The sequence below is a fragment of the Octopus bimaculoides genome, chromosome 19, assembly GCF_046866305.1.
Source record: "Octopus bimaculoides isolate indiv1 chromosome 19, ASM4686630v1, whole genome shotgun sequence".
NCBI lineage: Eukaryota > Metazoa > Mollusca > Cephalopoda > Octopoda > Octopodidae > Octopus > Octopus bimaculoides.
Genome location: NC_142946.1, coordinates 27,587,278 through 27,607,608, shown reverse-complemented (window position 1 = coordinate 27,607,608; position 20,331 = coordinate 27,587,278). Strand labels below are relative to the sequence as shown.

General features: G+C 38.3%; 1 protein-coding gene across 2 annotated transcripts in view; it reads left to right on the top strand.

The window, feature by feature from the left end:
- LOC106882057 (uncharacterized) overlaps nucleotides 1–20,331 on the top strand; it is a 77,684-nt gene that overhangs the window by 29,901 nt on the left and 27,452 nt on the right. For both annotated transcript variants that reach the window (XM_052974652.2, XM_089366666.1), the window contains 2 exons: nucleotides 502–642; nucleotides 13,388–13,485. In XM_052974652.2, the coding sequence (XP_052830612.1) occupies nucleotides 502–642; nucleotides 13,388–13,485 (239 nt within the window). The remainder of the gene's footprint in view (nucleotides 1–501; nucleotides 643–13,387; nucleotides 13,486–20,331) is intronic.

Below are 20,331 nucleotides of genomic sequence, written 5' to 3'. Positions count from 1 at the left end.
CCATTTTTAAGACAGAGTTTGAGAAAGATTTGATTGTTATTTCTAGGAAGTCAAGTGACAAGTTATTGTTGCTGTTGATGGTAGAATTATTTGATAATAATATTCAAAACTGCTTTCACATTGCAACTCCCCTACTATGCACAATAATAGCATAAAACATGTTAAACTTTTTAATGCAATTGACTTTGGTAGAATAATCCGTTAAAAACTAAAACCCAGTGAAAACACACGTTGTTCTTAGAGACAAGAATCCAAGGTCTTGCACTGTTATAGACATCACCTGTCCAGCAGGTGTAATGGCATCATGTGAAGTTGTAGATAAGAACATCAGCTATGAACTAACTATAGGAAGTACTCAAAACTGAATGTAGTTAAATACTAGAAATATAATTTATCTAAGTTGCAACAAAAAATGATATCAAACAGAAAACTGATTTATTTTTTATATCTGATGTTGAATCTTCACTTTACTTGGTATATTTGAAAGATTATGTTTTTCAGGTCTGTACATTGGGTAATGGGACGCCTTCTACAATTAGATTTTGTGCTTCAGTATCTTCAGTTAGTGCAGTTTCTTGTACTATGCCATTGGTACTGGGCCTTAGCTAGTCGTGCTCTACGGAAAGAAACACTTTTAAGAAGGTAAGTCATGTTTCAAACTTTATTCTTTATCAGGTAAATTCTAATCTAAATGTGTATTTTCTATTGTAGCTTATTTGACTAAGCTTTACACTGTGCATTGGCACAGTACAAGATCATTCTGTTAAATAAGTTACAACATCATGTTTTTTTTTTTAATTTATAGTCAGCGTCCTATGAATATTTTCTGGTAAATCTTGAATTGAACTTTCATTTGATCACCTCCTAAAAGTTGTAATACATAACATTTTTTATGTTAATATAATTGTTTCTACTAGTTGTCCCCAGGTACTTAGATAACAATGGATATGTAGCAGATAGCCTTCCACAAATTTGAACCTGATATGTTTAATTTCAAAGGTTAAAACCGCTGGCAAATGATATTACTACACTTGGTAATATTGAGTTAAGATAAATGCTACTATATTTGGTAATATCCATCCAATCATTTGTAACATTGATTGGTGGTAGGCAGTGACAATGAATAATGAAATTTAATTTTTGCACTTTCTAGGACATCTTAGCCTTGGAAATGTTTCTTATTGTGGAGTCCATGTGTCTCTAGAACAGCATTTAATAAAATAATTTTTATGCTTCAACCTTCTAAGAGATTATTCCTGTTGTAACTGTGAACTATGTTCTTATTCATAAGAAATAGTTCAGCTCTTATCGTTTGGCAGTTCATTATTTCTGGATTCATACACACACAACATGCATTTAAGCAAATTGTACATTAAAAAAATATTTTTATCTTACTTGTTTCCGTCATTTGACTGTGGCCATGCTGGAGCACCGCCTTTAGTCAAACAAATCGACCCCTGGACTTATTCTTTGTAAGCCTAGTACTTATTCTATCGATCTTGTTAATCAAACCGCTAAGTTACTGGGACGCAAACACACCAACATTGGTTGTCAAGTGATGGAGTGGGGGACAAACACAGACACACAAACGTATACATATATATATCTATATCTATATATATATATATATATATATATATATATATATATGCAAGGAGAAGGACATGGAGATGCACTATGAAAGATTGCTAATTGAAGAGAATGAATGGGTGAAAGAGAATCTGCCAAATGTCAACCCAACAGAGGGACCAGCTATCCGAATTGACAATACCTTGGTAGATAAAGCAATTAAGGGTATGAAGACAGGGAAAGCTCCTGGCCCATCAGGAATCACCACAGAGATGCTTAAAATATCTGGCGGTGTCGGCTATAGTCTAGTCACCTATATAGTCAATCAGGAGTCATGAAGGAGTCATACCCAATGACTGGTGTAGCAGCACCATAGTCAATTGCCACAAAGGTAAATGTGACGTATTAGATACAAATAATTACAGCGGTATGAAGTTATTGGATCAAGTAATGCAAGTCACAGAGAGGGTCATAGCCCAACTAATTCAGGAGTGAGTCGGTCTAGACAAGATGCAGTCTGGGTTTGTGCCAGGGAAAAGCACTACTGATGCTATATTTCTGGTAAGACAGCTGCAGGAGAAATACCTAGCCAAAGATAAACCTTTGTACCTGGCTTTCGTTGACATGGAGAAAGCCTTTGATAGGGTCCCTTGATCCCTTATCTGGTGGTCAATGCGGAAACTAGGGATAGATGAGTGGTTAGTGAGAGCTGTACAAGCCATGTACAGGGATGCTATCAGTAAAGTGAAGGTTGGCAACGAGTACAGTGAAGAATTCCAGGTAGGGGTAAGGGTCCACCAAGGATCAGTCCTCAGCTCCCTTCTTATTCATCATAGTCCTCCAGGCAGTAACAAAGGAATTCAAGATAGGATGCCCCTGGCAGTAACAAAGGAATTCAAAACAGGATGCTGAGGACCTTGCTCTAATAGCTAAGTCACTATCAGAACTAGAGGAGAAGTTTCAGGTAGAATCAAAGGGCCTTAGAGTCAATCTAGCAAAAGCCAAAGTCTTAATAAGTAGGAAGGTAGACAAACCACAAATCCCTTTAGGTAGATGGCCCTGCTCAATCTGTAGAAAAGGCATAGATGTACCCAGTATAAGCTATGGACACATAAGAGGTGCAGCAATATCAAAGGAAGGCTAACTGGGAAGGTGTGTGGCAAATGCTCAGGGGCAATAAACACTGAAAATGTGCAGAAAACAACTTCTGTCACATTCCAGGGAGAAAAGACTAGAAGTAGTTGATAGCTTCCGTTACCTAGGTGACCAAATCAGCAGCTGGGGTGGATGCTCTGAAAGTGTAGCTGCTAGAATTAGAATAGCTTAGGCAAAGCTCAGAGAGCTCCTACCTCTGCTGGTGACAAAGGGTCTCTCACTCAGAGTAAAAGGTAGACTGTATGATGCATATGTGCAAACAGCCATGCTACATGGCAGTGAAGCATGGGCCGTGACTGCTGAGGACATGCGTAAGCTTGCAAGGAATGAAGCTAGTATTCTCCACTGGATGTGTAATGTCAGTATGCATACACGACAGAGTGCAAGCGACCTGTGAGAAGAGTTGGGCATAGGAAGCATCAGATATGGTGTACAAGAGAGACAACTGCACTAGTATGGTCATGTGTTGCAAATGAATGAGGATAGCTGTGTGAAAAAGTGTCACACCGTAGCAGTAGAGGGAACCTGTGGAAGAGGTAGACCCAGGAAGAACTGGGTAAGGTGGTGTAGCACAACCTTCAAATGTTGGGCCTCACCGAGGCAATGACAAGTGACCGAAACCTCTCGAGATATGCTGTGCTTGAGAAGACCTGGTAAGCAAAGTGAGACTGTAACCGTGGCCTATGCCAGTGCAGCATAACCAGCTCATTTAAGAGTACCCTTCAATCATTAGGTAATAAACTGCACTTACGAAGACCTGTTGAGGCAAGTGAAGTTGTTGTCATGGGTGATGACAGTACCGCCTGATTGGCACCCATGCTGGTGGCACATAAAAAGCACCATTCAATTGTGGTCAATGCCAGTGCCACCTGACCGGTCCTGTGCCGGTGGCACATGAAAAGCACCATTCAAGCTTGGTTGTTGCCAGTGCTGCCTGACTGGCTCCCATGCCAGTGGCACATAAAAAGCACCATTCAAGTGTCGTTGATGCCAGTACCACCTGATTGGCACCCACTACACTCTCAGAGTAGTTGGCATTAGGAAGAGCATCTAGCTGTAGAAACTTTGCTAGATCGGATTGGAGCCTGGTGCAGCCTTCTGGCTTCCCAGCCCTCAGTCAGACTGTCCAACCCATACCAGCATGGAAAGTGGACGTTAAACAACAACAATGATGATGATGATGATGATATATACGACAGGCTTCTTTCAGTTTCCATCTACTAAATTTACTTACAAGGCTTTGGTCGTCCTGAGGCTATAATAGAAGACACTTACTTGCCCAAGGTGCCATGCAGTGGAACTGAACCTGGAACCATGTGATTGATAAGCAAGCTACTTACAACACAGCCACTCCTGTGCCTGAAAGAAACCTGTTGTGTGTGTGTATATATATATATATATATATATATATATATACACACACACACACACATATACACACACACAGCAGGCTTCTTTCAGGTTCTGTCTACCAAATCCACTCAGAAGGCTTTGGTTGGCCCAAGGCTATAGTAGAAACACTTGCCCAAGGTGCCATGCTGTGGGACTGAACCTGGAACCATGTGGTTGGGAAGCAAGCTTCTTACCACACAGCCACTCCTGATAAACATTTAGTTCTATTAATAAACACTGTTGAAGATATATGTAAAACAAAATGCTAACATTCATATACATTTATGCTTACATGCTTTTGTGCTTGAATTTACAGCAGTTGGCGATGATTGAAAATACAGTTCATAGCTGAACAATTTGACTGATAACATTATATTGTAATATAATTTTGTATAATATTACACCTGTAACATTAATGACTAATTTATATGAGAACAGTTTTCTAAAAATTCAAAACTTAGACTAAATTGATCAACTTCATTTTTCTGTCCTTCTAATTGATGTTTGTATATCTAAATCATGTTGCATGTTTATTGTTATATGCCATGGACACACATGGACTCTTGTTTTTTGGTTTTGTTTGTCTAACAACAAATGCACTGCTAAGGGATTCCTTTAGTAAATAGCCTTTCTTGAATTTTAATTTGGAATGCTATAGCTACTGACAAATATTGTATTTGGTAATAATGACTAAAGATAATTGCAACTGGTGAATAATAATATTTGACAATATCCAGTCATTTCTCTGTGTGATCAGTTAGTGACAGGTAGTGGTAGTCAAAAGAGAAGTTCAATTTTCATACCTAAAGGTTTTATGGAACATTGTAGAATGTCTTAGTGGGCTTATAAAAACCCTGGAGTTCAACTCGCTTGGTGGTACTTTTTCTTATTGCAGCTAGAGTCCATGACTCTTTAAATCCATGTTTTATAATATAATTTTTTATCCCTCAATTTTCTCTCTAAGATGTTCTAATTTATAAGAAGCATTTCAACTCTTATCTTTTGATAATTACATTATTTTTTGATTCACACACATAACATGCATTAAGGAAAATTGTACATTATGTGTATGAAAAATGTTTAGTTTTACAAGTAAATAATTTTGAAAACAACTCTTTCTCTTAATTACTGAACATGTCAACCACAGACAAATAACTTAGTCCCTTGTCAAAAGGATTTCTACCAACTTTGCAGAATTTCTATACACTATTCCTCAACAAAGATGGTTTAGAGAAAACTTTCACCATAGCTGTTTGTGTTGCTTTTAACACCACAATATTCACACTTGACAAGACAGCTTCAAAACTTTTACTCTTCTACTCTGCCAGTCTCCCTACCATGTACTAAGATCAAAAACAACTCAGATCACTTCAAATCCTCAGATCCATTCTATAACTTTCCAACAGTGCTCACCACAGATCTCTTCTCATCAAACTCTTCAAGCTTTTTTTCTATATGGAGATCTATCTGAATCTTTAAGAAGCATGTTACATGTCTCATCCTCAAGAATATCAACCTATCTGACATTACTAACTTTCAATCTATCACTCATATTTGCAATATCTCACAATTAATGGAAACTTGTTCAGTCACATTTTATAATCCTCTTCCTTTCCATCGCAACACAGGTTTCATATAACCATATCTACCAGGGCCTGCTTTCCTGTGTCATCCCCAGTGGTTCCTTGACAAGCTTGGGGAAAACAATGTTGTACTAGACGCTCTGTGTTTATGTGTGTGTGTGATATTTCTGTGTCTGTTTGTGTATTGCCTGCTGCTTGCTTAGTGACAATGTTGTAAAACAAAATATGAAAAAAAAAAAATACAAAAGGAGTTTTTGCTTTTTTTTTGTCATTTTTTGTGCAAACATTCATTCAGTGGTCCAGGCACTTTAGTATATATCCTATTAATCCAGTGATGATAAGGATAAAGCTCAAAATTGTATATTAGTACAAGCTTTGTAAAATTTTCATTATGTGATCTGTAGAGCCATGTCTTTTTTGCTACATTGATGTCTACAGGACAGCTGACTTTTACAACAGTGCATATGTACTTTGTGTAGCCCCACACAACAGTATCTGATGAGTTGTGGTTTAATTTGCCACCACCACCCTTTTATTTTTTGGCATTATTAGGTTCCACCAATATTCTTTTGAGCTAGAAATCTGAATGTGTTCATCTTTATTGGTTATTACTTTTTTCTTTCTTACTCTATTCTAGATTGTTTTAATTATCATATCATACCTTATAGAAAGATAGTATCTTAAGGACAATTTCTCATAGTTGGTAGTGATATGGTTAATGCTTTTAATTTGGGTTTGCATAACTTACATTTGCTGTCAGCTGATTGTTTTTGTTTTGTACAAGGTGTCTTATTGAGGATCTCTTGCTTCTAAATTGCACAGAGGTAGCCTTCAAGAAGAGATGTTTTAATCTTTGGGATACCATCAAAAGCTTTTAGTGTGATTTCATCCCTCCCAACTACCTATGTTCCACCTCCTTCCCTCTCTATTTTGCTTAGCCCCAAGTCATCTTTGATTGAGCTCAGCCATGACAATCTTTTCTTTTTAAGACTATGATGTAAGATTACATTAAATATGTGTTCACTCCTTTATATAAGATGGTATCATGTGACATGGGAGAGATTTGACTGATATTTCTTGCTGTCAAACTACCCATAGAAGCTCTCTCACTGACTTGTTTTTGTTGTATTAGATAATATTTGCTCATAGTCCTTGAGAGGAGGTCAGTATTTGTTTTATTTTCTCTTTTACCTCAAGCCATCCATATGATGTTATTTTCATCTTCATAAACTTGAACAAGAAAGTTATATGCTTTTTAATCTACTGGGACTGTAATATTAAATAATATTACTACTAATTTAAAGGCACTGCAGTTTCTGTATTTTTGCATCCAGCTTCTTATACTACAGTAATGACTGATTTAGAAAGTGAACTGTTGAGTGAGAAAAGGTATTAGGCTTACAGTATACTATGAGTTGTGACAAGCATTTTCTTTTATTCTCTTGAGGTAGACATTTTACATTTTCTCCTTGTTCTGGATACTCCCCTGTTGTCTAAGATACATATACTTCTCACCTGGTTGTTTTATCAAGTCTTTCAATTTTATATTTTCTTGTTAGGTCACACTTTTCCTTGTCTTCCTTTCATAAACACAGTTGGATTCAGAAAATTTTGTATCAATGTCTGTGGAAAATTAATGAAATGTAACAGCTTTGGATATGTTGATCTGTTTAATATCTCACATTGGATTATCCACACAAAAAAGTGAGTGATGGTAGATAATGGCCATTTGAGCAGATCCAGTCTAGGTGTTCTCTTCTCAGTGTAATCATAGCTCATCAATATGAGGTACATATCCTATTACATAATAGCAAAGATAAACATTTTAGTTTGTAAGAAAGAAAACAGAACCCTACTGTCATCAGAAAAGTAGCCATGTTTGATATGCAGAAAAGGAGTAGATAGGAATGCCATATGGTAAACAGTGTACATGCTAGAGGTTTAGTGGGATCACACATAGACTGTTAGAGAAGGTAGACTTTATATGTGGCAAACATACAAGGGTATTTAACACTAAGAGTACACAAGATAAATTCCTTCAAATACTTGAAATGCTCCTCAAATGTAGTAATAGATGTTGTTTCTTAGGTGACCTTCATAAGCATAGGAAAAAAGCAGATGTAAAAATGATGATGATGGAGATCAGAATGTACAGTATCTACATTTGGGTCTCCCAACCAGTATGCATATATTATGTCTCTATATACTGCTTTCCCTTCTTTTTCATTACCTACTTCTCTTCTTCCTACTACATGCTTTCCTTCTATCCATGTCTTATTCTCATCATGCTGCCTATGTAATGAGGGATGGTAGTATATTGGATCTGTCCATATTCAATACCCCTTTTACTTTCACCTTCATTGTTCCTCCTCTATCACTCCTTATTGACATCCATTACTATCTATCACTCCCACTCCCTTATCATTACCCATCTTCATTGTTATTCATCACTTACACCCACATTACTCCCTCCTCTGTTAGTCATTGTTGACAGCTATCAATTTTTTTTCCATTACTCTTTCCCTCTATTTTTGTATCTTTTCCATTACTCTCCTTCCGTCATCACACACTCATGCTGTTTCTATCCAGTCTCTTTACCAACAATATTTAAATAGTTGTCTCTTTTCTTTTGTTCTTTCCTCTAACACACACTCACTCCCATCCCTCTGGTTCTCATTCATCATTCTCTCTTTTTTTTCGGTTAGGAATAAAATGACACTATAGTGCTAGTGAAAAAATGAACAAAGACAACATAGGATAAGGTAGAAATGACTCATTAGTTTTATCAAGGCCAAGACAACCTCTCTAGAACTAATGGCATGATAAAATGGTCAAAAACTGAACAAAGACAGGGTAGAAGGGATTTTGTAATCTTGCTCGGGATATGATCATCTCTCTAATGCTAGCACTTCAGACATACACTCACATTGTTTCTCTCTTGGATACAATCATTTATTTTTTCATCCATTTTTCCATACTGTCATGAATTAGATGAGACTTGTGGCAGTATTCTGTGGTCTGATATCCTTCCTGATGTCAACTCTTAATTTCTTTCATGTAAGGTGCTTATTCTCGTGATCTTTTGAACAATAATGAATGTGTTTTTATGGTTGCCATAAACATTGATATGATTTATAAATTGACGTTATATGTACCATGTAAATAATATCATGACACAAACACAAGCACACATATCTATATATCTACACACACAAACACAAACACACAATAAGTTTTCATACAGTTTTCACCTACCAATTTAGTTCACAAGACATTAGTCACACACACACAAACACACACACACACACACACACACACACACACACACACACACATTTATGCATGTAGTGAGAGAAATACCATATATAGTACCATATTCTTTTATTCTTTTCAGTCATTTGACTGTGCCATGCTGGAGCACTACCTTTAGTCAAACAAATTGACCCCAGGACTTATTCTTTGTAAGTCTAGTACTTATACTATCAGTCTCTTTTGCTGAACCGCTAAGTTATGGCGACATAGACACACCAACATCAGTTGTCAAGCAATGGTGAGAGGACTAACACAGGCACACACACACACACACACATATGACAGGCTTCTTTCAGTTTCCATCTACCAAATCCACTCACAAGGCTTTGGTCAGCCTGAGACTATAGTAGAAGATACTTGCCCAAGGTGCCACACAGTGGGACTGAACCTGGAACCATGTGGTTGGTAAGCAAGCTACTTTATTTCAATAAATTTGCCATGTAGGCATAATACAGAGGAAACAAACAAGGACAGACAAACATAGAATGGTGAAATAGTTTAAAGTGCTATTATAAATCGATTAAAAATATGAAGAAAAAAAAAAAAAAAACATTGCGTTATGCAATGTGACACCGAAGGAAAGGCGTCCGACATCAGGGTAAGGCCTTTGCTTTTCTTCCAGGGCTCCACTTACTTGGTGCCAATCACTCCCAGCTTTCTTACCACAGGCTTCTATCTCTTCTCAAATTTCACATGTAACAGGTACCTCTTCTCTAGCCTGATCTTGCTGCTGAGGTGGTAACTAAAAAAGTTGACCAACCCCTGGCCGGATACAAAGGTACCCGTCAAAATCCCTTTCGCACGTGTCTTCCATGCTGTTTCTTTTAAAATGGCTACCACGCAGTAAAAACAGGCCTTCCTTTCCCCACTAAGGGAAGAAGGCGGCACAATCTCAGTGATGGACTCAGCTGATAGCTGTACTCTTCCCATCGATGACAACAGTTGTTCTGTGAAGGCTATCAGTCCCAATAATTCTGGACATTCCACAAATGTGTGCAAGACGATTTCCCTGTCCTGCCCACACCTCGGACATGTCAGCGAGACGGCACTCCCATGCCTTGACAGCTTATCACAAACTGATAAAGCCGCACGGAAGCACTGCCAAGCCAGGGATTTCTGGTAATTATCCAGATACCTCGGCCCGAACGTTCTTCTGAACAGGTTGATCAACTGATTTTCATCGTAGCCCAGGGTCTCCTCCAAAGCATCTTCAGACTAACCTGCTATAAAAATCTGCAATGGAACTTCTGTTGCTGGCATTGCCCACCCAAGAGAGTAGCTGAAATGTCTGATGGCACTCCAATTGCCAATCTCCCAGCCTAGGTCTCTGCTTGATCCATGTACCAATGTCCGTTAAGGACATTAACCTCGGAAGGTAGAACCAGACATGCAGTGACCACACCTGTTCTCCATCCAGGTAAAGCTAGAAGTGCTTCAGCCTTAATGCGAATTTTCACATCCTCAGCCAAGGCATCCCTAGCCCACCCTTTAGTGACTTCTGGCAGCAGGCAGTGCTTCACAAGAGACTTTCCTCCTTTCCACAGAAAACAGAAAAGCATTCTCTCCAACTTGTTCAGCCACAACTCAGGGCAAGGCACCACGGTCAGACGGTAGGTGATAACAGATGCTATAAACATCTGCACCACCTCCACCTTCCCTAGCAAGGATAACACCAGCCCAGACCAGGTCTGGGTTAGAGCAGTCACCTTACTGGCTACCTCACTTCAATTTTTCTCTATCTGGTGGTCTGGTCCAAACCAGACCCCAAGCAGCTTAACAGGACCTTCCATCCAATGCCCTACAACATTATTGGACGTCATCGGTTTGCCTCTCCAGGTGCTGAATTGCAAACTTGTCCTAGTTAACCTTTGCTCCCACCACCACATCGTAACTTTTGATGGCCTCTTCCACCACAACGATGGAGATGTCATCCGCCTATGGCATAGCTCCACCTCCACACTACAGATCATTTGGTGCACCCCTTAGTGCTTCCAACTTCTGCAGCTATGGCTCAAGAGCCAGTATATACAAAAGCGGAGACAGGGGACACCCCTGACGCACTGAGTGTTCGATCCTGAATGGTTTCGAGAAGAATCCATTCACTTTGACTGCAGACTTGATGTCGCTGTACAAAGCAGCAATCCAACCGCAGAAGGTCAGGCCCAGGCCAGCCTTCTCAAGGACTGCTGCCAAGTACCGATAGTTGACCCTATTAAATGCTTTAGACTTGTCTAAATGTACCAGTGCCCCTCCTGCACCAGAAAGATTCCCTAACCTCTTTAAGGTGTAGCGTAGAAGATGGAGATTGTCATGGATCGACCTGCCTGGGATAGCACAAGTTTGCGCCGTCCCTACAAGTCTGTCCACGACCCGCACCAACCTTTTTGCTAACACCTTGGCCAAAATCTTTAACTCTGTGTTTAGCAGAGTTATGGGCCAGAAGTTACTAATCTCATCCCCCTTGCTCGGGTCCTTTCTGATCAGCATCACCAGCCCTCGGCTTGCAGACTTGGGAATTCTCCCATTTAGCTGCCAATTGGCATAAACACTGGCCAGCAGGTGCCCGAACAAGTCTGGCATACTCTTATAGAATTCATAAGGCAGACCATTGAGACCTGGCGACTTCTCCTCAGGGCATTCACCTAGCACCTTGATCACCTCCTTGGCTGTGATTGGTCCTTCACAGCACTCAGCCTTTCGCACCAAGAGACGCGGGCCTCCAGACGGGAAGTCCCTAAAGGCCTCACCATGATTCAGCTTCCCGCTCCTCCCGAACAACTCGGTAAAGTGCTTGTAAAGCGCCTCACACATCTCATCCCGTCCTTTGACTGAACTCCCACTATCACCAGTCAGAGACCTAATTGTGGCATCATTGCCACGCTGGGTTTCTATTGTATGGCAACATTAATTCCCTCACAGCCCAATGCTCGCACTTTATCCTGGACTCTACATCCCTCATGTTTGACTTTGAGGTGATGGTCCAAGGCCGTTCTCACTGCCAAAATGTGGGATGCAGAGTCCAACCTCAACGCCTCCTCTAAGTCCTTCACTAGTTTCCCTTCTATTCTAGCCTTGTCTAATCTTAGCTAATGGCTAAACCTAACAGACTCGAAACGAATGGCTCTTTTGAGGCTGAACCACCACTGGTTAACGCCCTCTGTACCAGTTCCTTGATCCGGCTATGGTATGCCTTGCAAGTCAAAATAAACTTGTTCAGCTTCCAGTAACCAGATCCTCTCTTAACGGCAGTATCTACATTCAGCCTACACTTAACCATTCAATGGTCAGTGTAGGATACCTGAACAAGCTGTGGACAACTAAAGCTAGCCTTATCTCTAGCACTTATCACTATCCTATCTAAGTAAGACTTGAACCTCCGTCGTCATTCATCCAGGTCCACTCTGGGACGTTCAGATGGTCAAGTCTGTAATGATCTGCTAGCTGAAATCGCTTAAGCAGGTCTATGAGATGTGAATTCGTTTTCCTATCAATCGAGCCAATGCTGTCGATGCGTGTGTCAACGATAGCGTTACAGTCACCTAACACCACTAATGTTTTTGACATTACGAGAAAGTTCTCCAGGCGCCGATAAAGATCAGTTTGTAATCCTCTAGCACAAGGTGCATAGATTCCAATCAACCTGAAGGCTCTACCACTGTACGTCATATCAAGGACGACCAGCCCACCTTCAGGGTCCACATAGACTCTACTTGTCTGCACAGTCAAGCCTTTTCAGATGAGTACTACTACACCCCTCGACCTCCGGTCTTGCTAGAAGACATGATTTTCTCATAGCCCCCCCCCCCTGTAAGGGGCGTGGCACAAGAAAAAAGCCTACAATGGCTTGAAAAAAGTTTCAATTGCACAAAAACGTTTTTTGCCTTACCTTCCTGATAGAGAAGCATAAAAAAATCAAAAGCATATGTAGATCTACAAAAATGGTACTCCAACAAACACAAACAGTTAATTCACAATAACAACAAATCTCCCCCTGCCCTGGGGGGAGGCGTGGCACAAGAAAAAGCCTACAATGGCTTGAAGAAAGTTTCAATTGCATGATTAAAGCTAAAAAGGTTTTTCACTTTACCTTCCCAATAGGGAAGCATAAAAAAATCAAAAAAGATGTAAATCCACAAAAACGGTACTCCAACGAACACAAAAGTTAATTCACAATAACAAGGCATGTCTTACTTGCTCCAAAGTAAGAATAAAATAGCAGCAACAGTAACCAGAAGCACCCTCCAAAACGGAGGTAAGCAAGCTACTTACCACACAGCCACTCCTACACCTGTAGTATAAAAGTTTTTATTAAAATAAATTACTTTTAGTTTTAATATTTATTACTGATATGGGTTATCATTGATAATATTTTGCAGATGCCTTGTTCCACTTCTTGCACTGTTGGGCATCTATTTCACAGTCATTGCTATATTAGGTATCATCCATATTCAACCTTCCTGGACTGAATGCATGCGTAAGTATGAAATGTTTAATCTTTCTAATTTCCCTCATAACTTGCTTTTCTCAGATTTCCTTTCAATTTATCATCATTTAACGTCCATTGGTCATGCTAGCATGGGTTGGATGGTTTGACCAGAGCTGGTAAGCTGGGAGGCTGCACCAGACTCCAGTCTGATTTGGCATGGTTTTCTATGGCTGGATGCCTTTCCTAGTGCTAAGAGTGTAATGGGTGCTTTTACATGCCATTTGCGTGACACTAGTATCTTCCACGACTGCGATTTTGCTTGGCTTGATGGGTCTTCTTCTCAAGCATGGCATAATACCAAAGGTCTCGGTCAACACAAGCTAATTCCAGCTGTAAGAGTTGTTAGATTTTGTTATGCACTTTCCTTTGTTGATTTAAATTTACACAAAATATTCATAATTTTAATCTTATGAATTTAAAATTGATGAGAAGTATATTTGAAAAGATGAAGGCATGCTTGCCATCACTGCAGAAGACAAGAAAGTAGCTTGGAAGTGCTATTATGATAGACTGTTGAACATGGAGAATGTTTGGGGACAAGGAGAAGCTATCTCATGCTGACCCTACTGAGGGACCAGCAATTCAAGTTGACTGTGGTATGAGAGATGACATGAAAGGTGGGAAAGCAGCTTGACCGTCAGAGATAGTCATTAAGATGTTCAAAATATCTGGTGATGACCATCAAATAATACAAGAAGGTGCCAAAGCAATGATTGGTATAATAGCATAATTGTAAACTGCTACTGCTACATAGACAGAAGAAATTGTAGAGGAATCAAACTTTTGGATTAGGTTATGAAGATCATGGAGAGAGTCATAGCACAATTGATCTGTGGCAGAGTAAAGGTAAATGAAATATAGTTTGGCTTTGGGCCCAGCTGAAGTACAACAGAGCCAATCTTCCTAGTGAGGCAAAGAGTAAACCACTATTCCTCAGAGAAAGGTACTAATTCAATGGTCACTAAGGAAACTAGGTGTAGACAAATGGCTTGTTAGGAATGTATAAGCTGTGTACAAAGATGCAGTAAGTGAAAATCAAAATGATTTCAGTATGACAGTAAGGATTCATCAAGGTTCAGCCCTTTTCTATTCATCATAGTCCTACAGTTCATCACAGAAGACTTTAAGACTGGCTGTCCTTGGGAAAACTGATGATTATTGCAAAGTCTATTGGAAAAGTAAGGAGATTCTTGGCATGGAAGCTAAACCTTGAATTAAGAGGCTTCAAGATAAATTTAATAAAGATTAAGGTTTTAGTAAGTAATGAAGAAGACAGGACCCTGGTAACTTCAGAGATATGGCCTTGGTCAGTATGCAGAAAAGAAAGTATAAGCTCCATAAATTGTACCCAACATAAGCTGTGGACACACCCAGAGGTGTAGTGGAATTATAGGCAGACTAACAGAGAAAATAAGCTCCACATGTGACAGATGCACTGGAGCCATACAAAATATGAACATGCTAGAAAAAGATTTTATTAAATTCTCATTTGGCTTACTAGCACTAGTCAATAACTTCTGTTACCTAGGAGACATAATTAGCAGGGGAAGTGGTTGTTCTGAAAGTATAGTAGCCAGAGTAAGAACAGATTGGAAGAAGCTCAAGAAGCTGTTGCTGCTACTGGCAACAAAGATCTTTTCTTCCTCTCAGAGTAATGTGCAGATTATATGAAACTTATGTTATAACTGTGGTGATATATGGTAGTGAAATATGGGCCTTAAATGCAAAAGTTTTCTAAAGACTAGAAAGAAATGAAGCTGTGTTTTGATGAATGTTTAATGTTTGTGTGCATGAACACCAGAGTATAAATGAAATAAGAGGAATCAAGCAAGAGAGGAATCTGCACTGGTACAGGCATGTGATATGTATGGAGGATGACTGTGGCATACAAAAGTGTCAAGTATTCTAAGGTGATGGAACCTGAAGATGTTACATCTCAAAGAACTGTACTGATTGGTGATATGTAGTACTATAGAAGACTCATCTACCTATTACAAAACACATTAAGAAACTATGATATATATGTGCGTGTTTGTGTGTGTGTGTATGTGAATGAACAAGATGATTTATTCTTCATGTTACTTGAAGTTTCATAGATGTGAAAAAAGCACAATCATTTCCTCGCACATATGGAGACAAAGTCATGTTGTGATGTCTTAGTGACAACAGTTGAATTAATCAGTTTCCTTGACCCCAGAATTATCATGAACTCCTTGGAAATCACTTCTGTTTCATGATGATTCTTACTGGATAAAAAAAGGAGGGTGATTCTCTTTTTGATGTGTCCATGGGAAACTATGACTTTGTTGGGCGCTTCCTCCTTGATTGTGACCCAACTTTTTGTCCAACGTCACTTCATCCACATCTTTTCATCTGATGTTAGATGTTTTTTTGTCCAATGACTTTTTGTCCAATTTTAATAAAATCTTTAGAAAACAGGGTGAACATGAAAATCAAATAATCATTGAGAATTTTATTGATTGGATTCAAGTAAAATACTGTGAAAAAATGTATTTAAAAAAAGTAATTTTTAAAAAGTAATAAGATATAACCAATAATTTATTATGATCACTTAAAATTGATGCAAATTAATATGCCATACTCTTCAAAAAATTAAATTTTCTTGTTGACCCATATTCAATGGACAAACTTTTGAGGCATTCAGTTATTCTTCGATATCGTGTTCATGAATTTGACAGATCTCCTCGAAGAATTGGAGTCATTTTACCTTGAACGAACCCTTCCTCTTCCTTCAGAGTTTTGATTAATTTCCAAATATTCAAATGTGCTCCAACCGCTGAATGAAACCCCTCTGCAACATTATTTGTTCTGGGAAGGTCTTGAAGAATACACTGATTAATCTTCCATACAGCTATCGGGAATGTAGAACCACGTCTTTTCACAATGTCTGTGTAAGTCAAGTCAAAGTAAGCGATGAATTTAGCAGGTATTTCTTCATTGTCTATTAGTTCTTCATAGACCTCTTCGACATCTTCAACAGGTAGGAAGGCTAATGCTGGAAAACATCAAATTTTAAGACAGAATTCAGAGTCTTTATTGTATTTTTCTTTGAGGCCTAAATCTGTAATTTTTTGAAATACTGATTGGTTCAAATGAAACAAATATACCACGATAGATGAATTAGAGAATGATGAATTAAATGCTTTATGAACTGCAACTTTGAAATCTGCCATGAAATCAAGTGGATATGCATTAGGTTGCATAACTTTCAATTGCTCAAAATAATTCATACATCTGCTTTGTTTTATTCAGCAGTAATGCAAAGACTCATGGAAAACTGCTACCTTTAACTTGTACATGAATGCTAAACAGTTGAAACCACTGTTCTAGCACAATTTTGAATGTTCCATCACATGCCCAATGATGATATGATGCGATATCCTGAAGAGCACATTCTGATGCAAGTACTAGTATGCGCTGTTCAACCTCGATACCCAAATCATATTTCAGAAACTGTTTGCCATTATCAAATTTACAGTATTCTTCACGTATTTCAAAACCAGTTCTAGCCTCTGGATTAACGGGAAATCCAGAACTATTTTGTTGGCACCTTTGAATAATCCTGGAAAGTACAGGCAAACGAGGAAGTTATGAGCAAGTATTTTCTCTTAGCTGCGTAAACTTAGCCACTATTTTGCTATGCAAACTTGCTGCTATGTCTTCCACCATTTCATGCTTTATTTCTGCAACTGCTTTTCTAGCATTTAACGAATCTACATCAGCTGGATGAAGGTGCTCACTAGAAAATTAGTTTTTAGCTCATTGTTTTCCATTACAGTGAATTCGCACTGAACATAGCCTTCTTTTCTCACATCTCTAGTATTCTTTTCCTAGTTTTATATTGCTTGAATGAAAATCGTAAATGTAATTACTTTCATCACCTACTTTTCTTTTGTTTTTGGTCGATACTATGTACTTTGTCAGTTTGGGATGGGTAAATTAAAAACGTGTACACTAAATTTGCAGCACTCTCTACTCACAGCACCATACTTAAGAGAGAGAAGGAAAAAGAAGTAAAACTGTTAACAGAGAAGGAAAAAGAATGATAATAACAATCCTATAACGAGGCTTGTTATAGTTCTGTGAATATATCATTAAAGATTTTTCACCTTGTTTTCTAAAGAGTTTATTTAAAATTGGACAAAAAGTCGTTGGACGAAAAAATCATTGGACGAAGTAACGCCAGACGAAAAGACATAGCACCTTCCTTGATACCCTAAGAAAATATACATACCACCATAATTTAGGTTCTTTACAAGGATAATGGCCTAACCATCCAAAGCCATATGAGTGACCATGATATTCATAAATATGGGAAGAACCTCATTAGCATCTATAACTATCAAGTTCCTGGATGTTGCTCAAGACTTCAATCAAGACAAGTAAATACTACCCCTACAAAAAGCCTGAGAAAATGGTCTACATTCATAAGCATTCCAACTAAGCGCCAGTTGTAATCATAAACTTGGTTACAGGTAGCAGCAGCAGAAGCTTTAACATATCATCAGATAAAGATCTTTAACAACAGGGCATCACCCCATTATAACTAGGTGCTAGCAAGAGTGGTTTTACTGACAAGTTAGTGTACATGGAGGATCCTTCACATGCTTCTCCAAACCATAGCAGAGTTAGAAAACAAAAGGTCATCTGCTATAATCTTCAATTCAATTTGATGTTTCTACCAATTAAGCCAGGAGCTTTCTGAATGTAGGCAACATTTCCTGAGATCCCATAAATAACGTAAACTTTTTAATTCCCATAATGTTATGACCAGCTATTCATTTTTAGACAATTTTATTTTCAGCATTGCACACTATAATGGAAACAAATACACATCTATACAATCTCCATCCCACACTCCCATGCAACTACCAAAATCCTGTCTACTGAAAAGATCCTATCTCATGAAAGCTGTGGTCTATAGATCCACCTTCACACCATTCAATGATATATTACAAGGCACTACACAAGCATGACAGCCAACAACTTCAAGAGCTGATAATTGCAGCATATGCTTTCCTTCTGATGTAGAGACAGAGAAAACTCTACTGTCTTGTTCTGCTTCATCTGGAGTCACTATGATCACAGCAACACCTCACCCAACATCAAAAAACATAGTATACACAACAGGGCCCCACCTTACACATCTGGGATCATAACTGCCAACTCTGCCTCCAAGAAACACTACACTATTCATCAGTAGAAAGATTGACATTTCATATTCTTTTAATATATTTCAAACTGTCAACACTTGATAATCTCAATATACTGACCTAGACTGGACTATACTATGCTTGTTGTCCATGAAAAGACATGCCCATTACCACCAGCATTTCAGTAACCCAGTAGACACACCACCCTCATCCACTGAAATGACATTCATCTGTTGTTACTAAGGTATCACTACACCAATAAACCACAAATCCAAAATAACCAGTCAAGAAACAAGAGTAGTCAAAGACTGATTATTTGGAGTTTGTAGGTAATTATGTATTTGTTTTTTGTTTTAATTGTTGATATGATAATGAAATGATAAGAACATCTTCAATGAGGAGTACATATTTTTGTTAAATTGGGGTTCATTCAGCACTTTGATTTATGCACAGACCTGAAGAGTCAAGATTTTCCAGTATCACTGGAATAATACTGATTCAGTGCATTATCTCATATATCATACATATAATAAAATTCAATGTATGTCTTGTCAGTCATGCTGGGTAAAGAAGAGTAAAACAACAAATGGAGTGACAGTCAGAGACACTGAATGAAGGCAAACTGTTGTAAAAAGGTTGTGCTCTGAAGACACTGGGAAGCTGTTATGGTTTTTCTATATATATAAAATCAAAATTCTGTTTCTTTCTTTCTCCAGCAATATCAAAGTACTGGTTCAGGGGAAGCTATTTTGCTATTGCCTAATTTGTCTCAACAAAGATTATGCAGTGGTACAACACTAATTGTGCACAAACTTATGAGGAACTGCATTGAGGCAAATATTCTCACTAGTTGTGGTAAAGATGAGACCATCTTCATTCTTTGGATACCAGTTATACTATCTAATGTCTCACTCCAATTTAAGTAGTTACAGTTTCCTATCCCACTTTTTTTTGTGGCCGACTTTATGTAGGAGCATCACGTGGGAGCAAAAGCAAATCTTTTTGCTTATACACCCAGAAATAAAACAAAAATACAGTTTATAAAGAAATATTCACTCTTAATGCAACATGAATACTTCAATAACTTCGTGTGTATGACATTGATTTTTTTCTACTTCAGTTATTACATGTTTTCTCTTATAAAATACTTACATACAGGAAGAGTAAATCTAAATCTGTAGTAGTAGTCCCACCCTAGTTCAGATTCAAAACTAAATCTTTCAGTTCTCCTTGGCCATACAGCCTATTCAAATGTCAAAAGAAACCATGACAAATGGGTGTTCTACTTGACCTGTGGCCTTTTCAGTGCCACTGCACAGTCACCTGCATTCCTTAAAGCTATTCTTCTATATGATATAGCTATTTTTCTACCTTCATTCATGTTGAAACTGAATCTTTCAATTCTCCTAATTCAATTATTACATGCTTTTAAGAACCTTGCTTTTCACATGGTCAACTTTATGTAGGAGCATTTTGTGTGGGACCAAAAGCAAATCTTTTTGCTTATGCACCCCGAAATAGAACAAAAAACATTGTTTATAAAGAAATATACACTCTTAATGCAACATGAAAACTTCAATAACTTAGTTTGCCATTACTATCATTACATTCAAGAATGACTAAATTATCTATTTAAATGAACTGTAGTCCCTAGGGAATT